The sequence below is a fragment of the Bombus pascuorum genome, chromosome 1, assembly GCF_905332965.1.
Source record: "Bombus pascuorum chromosome 1, iyBomPasc1.1, whole genome shotgun sequence".
Lineage (NCBI taxonomy): Eukaryota > Metazoa > Arthropoda > Insecta > Hymenoptera > Apidae > Bombus > Bombus pascuorum.
Genome location: NC_083488.1, coordinates 14,845,093 through 14,857,287, shown reverse-complemented (window position 1 = coordinate 14,857,287; position 12,195 = coordinate 14,845,093). Strand labels below are relative to the sequence as shown.

Sequence of the window (12,195 nt, the reverse complement as noted above, 5' to 3'; positions counted from 1 at the left end):
GCCACTGTACATATTTGTAATAATTAACAGGTTGAAAATCGTAATGGCGTATGTCAAGATTTTGAGAATTTGGATTTAGTCGCGTGTCTCAGCTCTTAAAAACATCATCCTACTAAATGCCATAAGAGGCTTATAATCAAATAAATTTATAAGAAAATATATAACTTTATTCTCTGTCATAGTATAAGTCAATACTTTTTTCTAACCATGGATCAATATTGAATTTGAATGCATTTTTTATAAAACTTAATGAATTAAATTGGCCAAACTAAACTAAACTAAACTAGGCTAAAAGCTTTAATTCTAGGTATGTAATAGTTATAATTTTGTTTCACACTTGTCAAAATATATCGAATCTGATAATTCATAATTAGATGAACTTTTAAAGACTATCATGGATGAAATGTCATGTCATGCGAATTTTATTCTAATGTTAACCTGTAATAATACTGATACTTATTTGTCATTTAATGATAAGAAAAATTGAATTTGTGTTTGACTTTATTGATTTTTAAAATAAATATTTCACCCATGATAATTAACGTAATTTTCTTTAATGATAGCTTCTAAGGGTTAATATCATTTTTAAGAAAAATATAAACTTATTAACAATTAAGCGGCGAAACCAAACCACTCGAATTTCCACAATCATTCGAATTTTCAATCATCTTTGTATACAACGGTCTCTTATCTTTTATCTTGATACAATAATAGATCTCTTATTATTTTAATACAATGAATCTCTCCGGTTGGAAGCAGATCACATCTTTATCGTTGTATTGTAATGTACATATAAATTACATCTTCATATTTGTATTATACACACGTATGTATGTACTTATGTAAATTACATCATACTTATATTTTTAATTTGTAAGGCTACAATCAACCTTTCTGAAATTGATTTATCTTTATTACCTTCGAATCTGGATTCTCGAACTTCTATAAGACTGCTATTATGATCCCCTTTCGCTTCGTTGCGAGAACTTCTAGACGTCGAAATAAAATTGCAGATTCATTATTTTATCTCGGTAACTCGAGATTAGAACAGCCAGACCTGTACTAGTCGAAGTGTTTATTTTTAAAAGTTGAATTTCTATTGCTGCTGCCTCTACAACTCAAAGTGTAACCATAGTTATGCTGTCTGTTGTAAGATGTAAGAAGCCAATTATTCGATATTGTCTCCTTTCCTCCTATTGTTAGGATTGTCTCAAATAATGTAGAACGGATAACATAAGACGTACCCCTACTTCGTCGCTCTTCAACTACGTGTATATCCGTGAAACTAATCTTTCTTTGTTAGTCGTACACTTGCTATCATCTCTCGCGTCTTTAACTTTTTATTTATGTACGTTGAATATGATGAATTCTAAAAGGAAGTGCCAACTTTAAAATACTAACACTTTCTGAAAAGATGAATGTGATTGTGCGTTCGTAAAAAACTTCAGTATGTCGAATCTTAGTTTGTTAAATCTCTTTTACTTGGAAACTTTCGATAAGTCTATAATTCAAAGATTCTAGCTCTTCCTTTGAGATTCGAATTACCGAGATTCGACTGTAACATGTAATTCTGTAATCATAGAAATTTCTAAAAAAATGGTAGAAAATTGTAGAATAAGTCACAGAGATGAACTTCACGAGCGAGTTCAATGTGAACACCATTGAAATGTAAATAAATAGTCGCATGAGATTTTATGTATTCCCATAGAATATAGCAGATTGCACATTGTACACGTCTGCCCATAAATTATGTTAAATTATAATTAGTTAAGGCCAGTATTGGTCAACCAGCATGGCCAATCCGTGAGCATAAAATTTATCAGAATGAAGAAATTTAACAAGTTTCATTTTCGGTGATTCACGTATGGGTCATGATGATCCGAATTTACATATACAATGACGTACCATTGTAATGGCGTGTAAAAGGAACGATGAGTATCTTATTGCAAGTATCGCAGCATAATTTAAATATAAAGTCTTCCAAGAAGTTTTTTATCCACAAAATTTCATAATTTAAACCTGAAGTTTTACAAGAAACTTCTTAATGTACTACGCACAGAATCTGCTTAATGTTTATGTATTACTGTATACGATGAGCAAATATTTCCTAATAATAAAATACATGTCTATTAATGTGTATTGTGTTCGCATATACTTATTTATATATCAGTTTGTTAGCTGGGAAAGACGAGCAAACTCGTTGTTACATAAAGTTCTCAATTTCTTGGACATAATAATTTTGTTATTTATGCATTTACAATTTTCTAATTCACCATATTAAAAGTATTTCACTTTGTATGTAGTATATAATTTTTTTTAATATAAGTAAGTTGTTTATTGACTTTCGATTGTATAATTATAAAAATTTCTGATTAAGAAATGGTTCGGTTAACAGATTATATATTAAACGTTAGAAGTGTTTTGGAACAACTTAAACAATATTGTAATGTGTGGTATTTTTTAAAATTTTGTTGATTAAATAGAATATGATTTATTAGATGGAATATGATATTCTTGTTACCGACTTGGGTTCGTTAGAGTAGTTTTATATTTCACTGGTAAATGGGAAAGAAATATTTACCGACTATGGCGCTTACATATACAATACGATGGAAAATGCATAAGGTAGAAATATAAGTGATAACTCTTAATATGCAAGGCATCAACTCTCATCCACTGACAAATTATTCTTTGATTCTGACACATCTTGCGAAACTACCGAGCGACCTTCGTTTCTGAATACATTAACATACGTTCAAGATGTTTCATTTGTCTTTTCTCCGTATCTGCCTCCATATCTTTGTTATTTTTAACAGTATAAAATAAGTATTATGTAAAGAGCATCATAAAAAGACAATTTTAGTATTCGAATCCTTTTTTTTTTTAATTTCTGACCTTATCGATGAGATGATAATATATGTATTTGAGAATAATACTCGTGCCTATCTTTGTTATCATATTCTTACATCTGTATAACTAATCTATTAAAAAGCAACATAACAAAATTATCAGTGATCTTGGAAACTGAAAAACAATTTTGTGATTTGAAATTTATAATTACATTATTTTTTGTGTAGAAATAAACAATTTTGCTGTTAGTATTTTTCTTGTTCCTTTTTGTGCTGTCAAAAATATCGAAGATGTAAATGCGAAGATTGACAATGTAAATGTAATGGAAAAAGAACCGTATGAGATGTTGCCCGGAAAATTCGTGCCGGTTTTCGGTAGGTGACATTAGGACAGGTTTGAATATATCAGAATGGTCGAAAACAAATGACATGTGTACATATTCTAAAAGGTGATCTTTCAAACATCTTTAGAAAAAAATTTGGTTAGCAGACATAATTTTTGTTACTTTCATACGCTCCTAAATATGGAAGGAAACAAAGTGCATTATAGGCATTTGGTGCTTTTCTTTCACCGGAAAGGCAAAATGCTGCACAAGCAACAAATAAGATATGCGCTGTTTATGATGAAGGCGCTATAGCTGAAAGAATTGTGCAGAGGTAATTTGCTAGGTTTAAAGCTGGTGATTCCAATCTTGAAGATAAAGAACCCCCAGGTGGGCCCTCCATACTGATGAAGATTAGATCAAAACTCTAATCGAGAATAACTCATACTATACGACACGTGAATTAACAGAAATATTAAAAATATTAAAATCCACCATCCACGAGCATTTTGTGAAGCTTGACTATATAAACTGTTTTAATGTATGGGTTCCCCATGATTTAACAGAAAAAAATCTGAAGGATCGTATTTCCATTTGCAACTTACTCTATAAACGCAACGAAGAGACACCATTTTCGAAGTAAATAGTGATGGGGGATGAAAAATGGATTATTTGTAATAATGATGGGCGGAAAAGATCTTGGGGAAAGCGGAATGAATCACCTTTAGCCACCCCAAAAGATGGTCTTCATCTGAAAAAAGCTATACCCTGTGTCTGGTGTTTCTACTAAACAACTAGACGATAAATTCGGAAAAGTATTGCTCGCAATTAGGCGACTTAAAAATAGCAGTTGAACAAAAACGTCCAGGCAACTAGCGAATCGGAAGAGCGTTGTGTTCCATCAGGACAATACGCGACCTCGTGTGCCATTGTCTACTCGACAAAAAGCTGTTGGGGAGGTTGTTTGGGATGTACTACCCCACTCACCGTATTTACCAGACATTGCGCCCTCAAATTTTCACCTTTTAGGTCATTACAAAATTCCCTTAATGGTAAAAGCTCTTTGGTTGACATAAAAAATCATATTGAAAAGTTTTTCGTCGAAAACCCTCAGAAATTCTGGAAAGATGGAATATTCAAGTTGCGTGAAAGATAGAGAAAGGTTGTGGAATAAAATGGTACCTATATAATTCAATCGTATACTGAAATTTAAATGTGCTGCATTTGAATTTTCCTTAAAAATCGAAACGAACTTTCCGGAAAACCTAATACATACATGCCCTCTGTTATTTCTAACGGCACGAGGTAAACCACGATTGATTTTGCCTTTTCTTTAATGAACCATGTGACGTAGAACGCAGAAGAAGGAGAAGAAGAGAAGAATATTAATATTATAAAACCAGTTAGCTCGTCACTCGAAATAACAATATCGTGATCTCTTAACCTCCTATTTTTAAGCATGTCGGTTCATTTTTGTTACAAATAAATTATATCATATCTACATTTACATGAACCATTATTCTCTTAATTTAGATTGGTTCTTCTTCGTTAATATTTTATTCTATAACGCTTCAATTAATAGATTGATATACATATATTAATTATTACATATAACGTTAATATGTAAAATTCACTTTAATTTAAAATTTAATTTAATAGAAAAATTATTACAATTAAATTAACTAAAATGAAGAAATAGAAATAGAAATTATAATGAAAATAACGTCTTTTCTTCTTTTTTTTCATGCAGTTTAAATTTCTGTTATCATTTATAATTTTATATCAGACACTCGGTTTCTTAATTATAATCTTGGCATTTTATTAAACGAACGATGAAATATGAATTGAAAATTTCAGGCGCGCTTAGACGGAGCTCTTTGGATCCTGGTGCCAGACGATTCTCTTTGGGCACACCTGCGATTCCTCATAGAGCTTCCGATGCTTGTCTAGATCCTGTGCACGCCGCCATCCTCTTTCGAGACGCGAGAGGGGTGAGTGTTAACTTTAATCAAAGTTTTTATAAGTCGATGTTGGTTCATCAATATTGTTTTTCGTAATCTATTTCTATCTGCTAAGATCTTTATTGGGGATAAGTAACATATAGGGTGTTCCACATAAACTTGCAATAGTTGCGATATGTTCCGTTCACATAAACTTGTGGATGTAAGAATGTAGAGGAACCATATAATATGCAGAGATATAGAAAATTAAAAAAAATACCAAAAATATTTACTATAATACTTAGACTGCGGATGTTTATGGATTGACGAGAAATTTAAAAGTGCAAAAATGTATAAAATTTCTTTAACTATGTCCATAAAGATATGAAACTGAGTAAATAATATTTTATATATTTGGTAGAAAAGACCACGATCAGAAATTTTCACTTTAGATTGTTTTTTTTTTTTAATATTTCAAGGTCATTTTTTATAACTTTTTTAATAGTTTTATAGTATATAAGATAGTAAATAAATAATATAAATAGGTAAATAAATAGATAATAGTGAACAAGACAATTATTAATATACAATATGTGTAATTTATGATGGCTTTAAAGAAGAATGTCGGATAATATTTTGTCGGAAGGTGAAAGCGGATGAAGCTTATGAGCCTTAGCGCATGGATTAATATTATGTACATAGATAACACCCATAAAATTATTCTTATTTTGGCGATTTAAGGCCGAGAAGTTTATGTATTCATCACATTAAGAAAATGTGTTAAATTAAATTGCAGCCATTCATATTGTGTTTTCTAGTAAACTGAAAGCGAATAGAAATTTCAATATAAAGATTTTGTACGCTTTTGCTTTTCTGTAGATTATAGTCTATTGATATAAAGATAAAAGAAACGTTCCTCAGTAGATATTAATATCTTTCCATTATTTAGAGAATCAAATGTACGAGTATATTAAGGGCATATTAAAATATATAAAGTTTCGTTAAAAAGTATTAGTGAGCTCGAAACTCAATTAATTTGAATTAATTAATTATTATTAAATATAATAATGAAAATAATAGTAATAATTATCTATCCTATCCAATCGCATTAATAAAAATGTTTTAACTATGCTGATGATTTCCAAGATCAACTTCTCTTATATCTTTTCTTTTTATATTCAACTATGTTAATAGGCTCTGTGCCTTTATTAGAAAGTAGTATTAGAAATTTATACACGAGTAATATGATAATTGTCTGAAAAACGACACCTCAGAGCCATAAAATAAACATAACATCTGCATTATTTTAATAAAAAAAAAGTAGTCGCTAATAATAATCTTAGTAAGTTGATGTGATTTTAGATAATAAAACAACATTCAACCGTGCAAGTTATATGGAACATCTTATATATCTAAAGACTGAGTTCAAACTTCTTTGTTCTCGTATGCTTTAATTATTAATTTAAGTCGTATTTAGTTGAAAACGATTAGTGCAAAACATAACGATATACAAATATTTTTTTCACTTCTTTCTCGTTCTCCTTGATACAAGCTTCTTGCAGCGGTCAATTTTTCATTATCACGCATTCCATGTGAGATAAGAAGCTCATGTTTGCAAGACTTGCGATATCCAATATCTGCATCGCGTTACGCGTCTACAGTGTTCTTAGGCTATGGTTTTCTTCATAAGGTTGCTGGATAACCAACGGATAACGAACATAAACAAAACGTTCGCCAGTCGTTTATTTTTTTTGTTTTTCCTCTCTACTCTAACTCATTATACATATGCAAAGCATTTGTATATATCGTCCGACGAAACACGAGAAGAATCTAGGTCGCAATGAAAGCTTGGAACATAAGGGAGAGGGAAATTCAATAGAATCGTATAGAAAAGAAGTAACGTTGTTCTCATAGGTGCTTTATCATATTGGAGAAATGGGACAAGGTTATTCTTTTTGCTTATGTATCTAGTCAAATGAATGAGATATGCAACAAACTCATAAATGAAATGTTACCAACTTGATACATAAATTGTTCGTTAATGATTTTATTTTTTCTCTTACCAATTAAACACATAGATAAAGTTGTAATGGTCGGTAAGTAGTATCCGGCAGTTGGTAAAGATGATACCTACGACATTTTGATAATGTTTCTTAAGTAATGGAACAGCTATTCTTCCTATGTTATCGACGCTAGCTTAAGTTCATTTTTATTGATATTTGTTAACATGCAGTTGATTTTCTTCTCTGCATTTTTCATTTCATGTTGTGGCGACTTTAATTTTAGTATTATTTTTAATATTATCGATTTACCATAGAATAGTACATACTGCAATCATCTACAATGCTACAATAGTGCAAGAAATTTGAACTATATATAATTATGAAATAATGAATAAGATATAGGATACGATACGGTTGTATACACAGGTGTGGAAATTCTGGTGGAGGGAGCTCTTAATGTCAGGAATTGTGTTTTACAAATCGGCCGTCATAGAGTGCTACAATCGAGAAGTTAGAATTTTGTATTTAGCGCCATCCTTTGGTGAAAGTATTAAAGGTAAAAAATATAAATTAAAACACTAAGCTTATTCAATGACTGAACTAAATCATTTTTCACAATTCTTTACCATTAATTTAAGGTAAATATATATATACAGAAAACTGTACTTTGAATGAATTAATTATGAACTATTATTAAATATGTATTATTTTCAACGAAAAAGTTTAACAAAATCGCAACTTCCAAATCAAATATGCATACATATATTTAATATTTTTATATTTGACGTGTATATTGGAAAGTAAATTTGTTTTTAATTTTCTTAAATTCGTTAAAAAATTGTGTAACTATTAGCTCTATCTGTAATACATGTTAATAATGTCACTTCCAAAGTATATATATGATTGAAATATTTCAATATTATTAAACTTTTTATTGTAAAAGCAAAATTATAGTGTAGTAAAAGCAAAAGTATAGTGTATTTTAGACTTTACAAAGGCTTTTAATAATGAAAAAAATATTTATATTATATAACATTTATTAGACATAAGTTAGATATAAAATAATAAAAGTACGCTTTTTCTTTCCACGCCCCCTGTTAATCGATCCACTGTGAGATGAGTACGTGGCTGCATTAAGGAAAGACAGATAAAGACAGAGAAAAAAGGTTCTCACTACTTTTACACGATGGCGTTACACAACGAATCCTAACTTCTCAATTGAAGCGCCGTATTGCGGAAAAATTAAGAAACATTTTTCGGTCTGTATATATGGCCGTGGCTGGGGCTAAGTTTTACATAGGCATAAGGCAGGCCAGGAAATGTTTGTCAATTTGTTCGCAGTAAAATGCTTCAATCGATTTGTGAAGCTTTGTCGTACAGCGCGACCTCGTGCCTTCAACCTGTAGCACGACCGTGCATAACATTTTCTGTATCACACGAAATATTCTACAGTTACTTTAAATATATTCTGAAAAATTATGAAAAGTACTTTACTTCCGTTTCATTTATATTCTTTACCTTCAGTACACACACTTATTGCTTTCACCGCAGAATGGCGTTAAATGTAAAGGTTTAAACGTTATAGCTAGTTGTCGATTTACAAAGCGCATCTCACGATCATGATCGCGACATTAAGGCTAAACGCACACGTGCGACATTTTACCGCGGAATCTCGCTATGATCATATAGCTGTCTTTATTGTTCTTAATAAGAAAACAGAAAGAAATATGGTCACAGCGACATCGTATGATAAAATGTCGCTCGACTGCTTATATTTAGGAAACATATGTAAAGAATGTGTTTTTATCGAAACTCTATCATGACTTTAAATATAGAATCGAAGATTGTACGATTTGTTAAGATGTATTCTTGGAGCTTCGTCAAATATGCGTCGTGGAAAGGGTGCAAAAATTTGCTACCAGTGATATATAAGTTTACGAATAGGCTTGAAAAACATTGTCGGGTAATATAAGACCCAATGTTCTTCACTCTCCATTCTTATTCCTGCAACTTTTTATTTCTCTCATTTTCATTCTTCTTATTACTTTTCTTCTTCGTGTTCGTATTTTTATTTACAAAAATTGAATGCCCAAAGCTCTTCGAAAATCCTTTTTATTTACTCGAATTGTTTTCTATTTCTAATCGCGAAATATATACCTAAAATTTATTTATTTTCATTTATTCGCTTACTTTAACTCCCTACAACATGACGTAACTTGAAAGTTACATTATTTAGTACTTTATTTACAATAGTATATAATAGTAATAATAGTACAATAGTATATATATATATATAAATCTGTCCTTTTAAATACTATTTCGTATATTTATTATTGTCATATTTTCTTTTATTATTACTATATTATCACATCAGTAACAATTATTAAAACCTATCACTCATATTAGAATCAAAAACATTTTGTTGCAACATAAATTCTATCCGTCTTTTTATTTATATGTATAAGTAGGTTATCATAGTTATAATTAAGCTGCAGATTTTTATGCAAATTTAGAGTTTTATAAACACAATTAAAGAAACAAAATTTAGATAGAAATTTGCTTTAACTATTAAAAATTATACCGAATACTTTACTTTGTATATTTTATGTAGTTTTATATATTATAGATATAAATGAATAAAAATCCGCAAACTAGTTATAATAAATGTAACATTGCTATATGAGTCGATATAAACCGTGTTCCTGGAGGTTATACAAGATACTCCCACTATTTCCATTAGTCTCTTAATAGCGGGGCATTCAAAAAGGTTTTATAATGACAAATATCGCTTAGAATAGATCGAATAGATCTTCATTCTTTGCATGCAAAACAATCTGGCTAGAAGAAATTAAATAATTTGAAGATCGTAAAAATACAGTAAATATAAATAAATTCCAAGATGTTCGTAGCAAAATAACATAACGTGTAAAGACGAATGTTAATTGAATTTATAGAAGATTTACTCTAGCAGATAGAACATATACAGCAATTTAATAGTAATCAACCATATTTTTTTATGAGCAAAGAAAAATCTGCTTATACAGATCTAATTACACCTCTAAAAAAAAGTGAAATATTTAGGGAAATTATATATGTATCTCCGCACATACACACACACACACACACGTGTTGAAATTCGAATAAGTTCTTTGTTTTGTATCACTTTCTCTTATTCACGTTGCATTTATGGCACATGCCCCTACGCTTATCTGAAACCTTATCGCTCGTGTATCCATAGTTGAACGACAACTACACACGATAAAGAGTGTTTACAGTCTGCGCTATGAACGTAGTTAAATACATACCATACATATGTATGTCATAATCTCAATATGAATAGATTTTCGGGTACAGTTACTCATATATTCTTACAAATCATACGAACCACCAAAAGTATTATAAAATTATGAAAGGGGTTAAAAATTTAAATAAGATGTAGGCGCCCGCAAAACGATATCTACGTACAATGTACTTAAATACTTCGAAAGATACGCCTTATTGATAACGTAGTATAGGAAAAAATATACAGAAAAATCGATTTACTATGGACTCTCAACGCAGATAATTTCGTAGGTCATATCTTGAATCGATTTGACTATCAAGCGATTTAAAAAAAAATTTGTTTGCCGCAAGCGTTATCTATTACTCATCGTGTACCAAAGCTGTATAATTTGCATGATAAGGACCGTTTTTATCGCGTCCTTTTTAGATGTACCGATGTTCGTGAAGTATAAAGTATAAACGAATAGAAACAGTTCGTAATCTGCATGCTGAAGTTTAAGTAGACATCAACGTTATTCACATTCGATCACACTTGTGAATCAGCCTTTGCGCGAGCTACTATAATCTTTGTTTTGCCGCGAATCTTTAGTATTCATTATGTAACTCACGAATTTTAGCAAATTTTGATTTTTCAAATATTTATTACTATATATTTTCAGAAAATTATTGCCCCCTTAGTTTTCCATTTTTATTGCGTTTTTTAAACTGGTACTCTGATATTTTGATACTTGTATAATTTTTATAATATTTACAAGTTTTGATCAAGTTTTTGACAGAAAATGAGCTTGTTTTTATTATTTTACTTAAGAATATGAGTAGGATGTTTTATGGTTTTAGGATGTATGTATCTATGTTTAGTAGAAATATTTTGGTTCTTGGTTTCGGAATAATTTTGGTTGAATACAGTAATGGTTGTTATAGATATCGAAACTAGGTTTAATTTTATATTATTGTATATTCTATTATTTTTTTATATAAATTATCAATACTACATAAGAGACATTCATATACATGTACATACATTTCCTTTTTCCCCCAAAAAGATATCCATCTTAAAGTTTCAAAAACATAATGTATTTAATGAGATCGAAATTTTCAGAAATATGATATATTCTTGCGTCCCGTAAACATATAATGAAAAACGACTTTCATAGCAAAAAGAAATAATTCTCCTGCAAAGATTTACTATTTATCACGATTAATCATACTTAGAATTTATTACCTTTTAACGATGAAAATATTTTTAACTTTCCAATTAAATTCGATACTCGATTATATTATTTATTGCTTCACATATTGATTTTGTCAGCTCTAACTGACCAACTTTGCTATACTTTATGATTAAAATTTGGGTCATCAATCAACCATATACATTATACATATCTATTATATATATTATATATATATATATCAAATTAGTCTCATAAGTCTTACTGTATTAGCCATAATCCATATACGTAAATATTATTACAAGTTCTTTAGAGTGACAAAAGACGCACACGGATCAGTGACAGAATAATCAACGTAAATGAAGATTCACGCGGCGCACGTGACTTTCCCAGGGAAAGAAACAGAAAGTCCGTGAAATTGCATCGGTTGAGTGTCGCGCGCGCATACGAGCCGATGCGCCGTAAATTTCCGACACAACGTGTCGTGGACTCCGCCGCGCCGGCTTGAAAGCCGATCCAGTTTGCAACGAGCGACCGCGCTGGTGTTGTCCGCGACACTAAAATCCTCGCCCCCTTGACTTTGTACAATCTCATCACAAGCCGATTTAAATCAGCCTAAATTGTCCATG

At 30.4% G+C, this 12,195-nt stretch overlaps 1 protein-coding gene across 1 annotated transcript in view; it reads left to right on the top strand.

Moving 5' to 3' along the window:
• LOC132905496 (serine-rich adhesin for platelets-like) overlaps positions 1 to 12,195 on the top strand; it is a 134,307-nt gene that overhangs the window by 88,293 nt on the left and 33,819 nt on the right. The window contains exon 8 of the mRNA XM_060956831.1: positions 5,030 to 5,163. Coding sequence (XP_060812814.1) covers positions 5,030 to 5,163 — 134 coding nt within the window. The remainder of the gene's footprint in view (positions 1 to 5,029; positions 5,164 to 12,195) is intronic.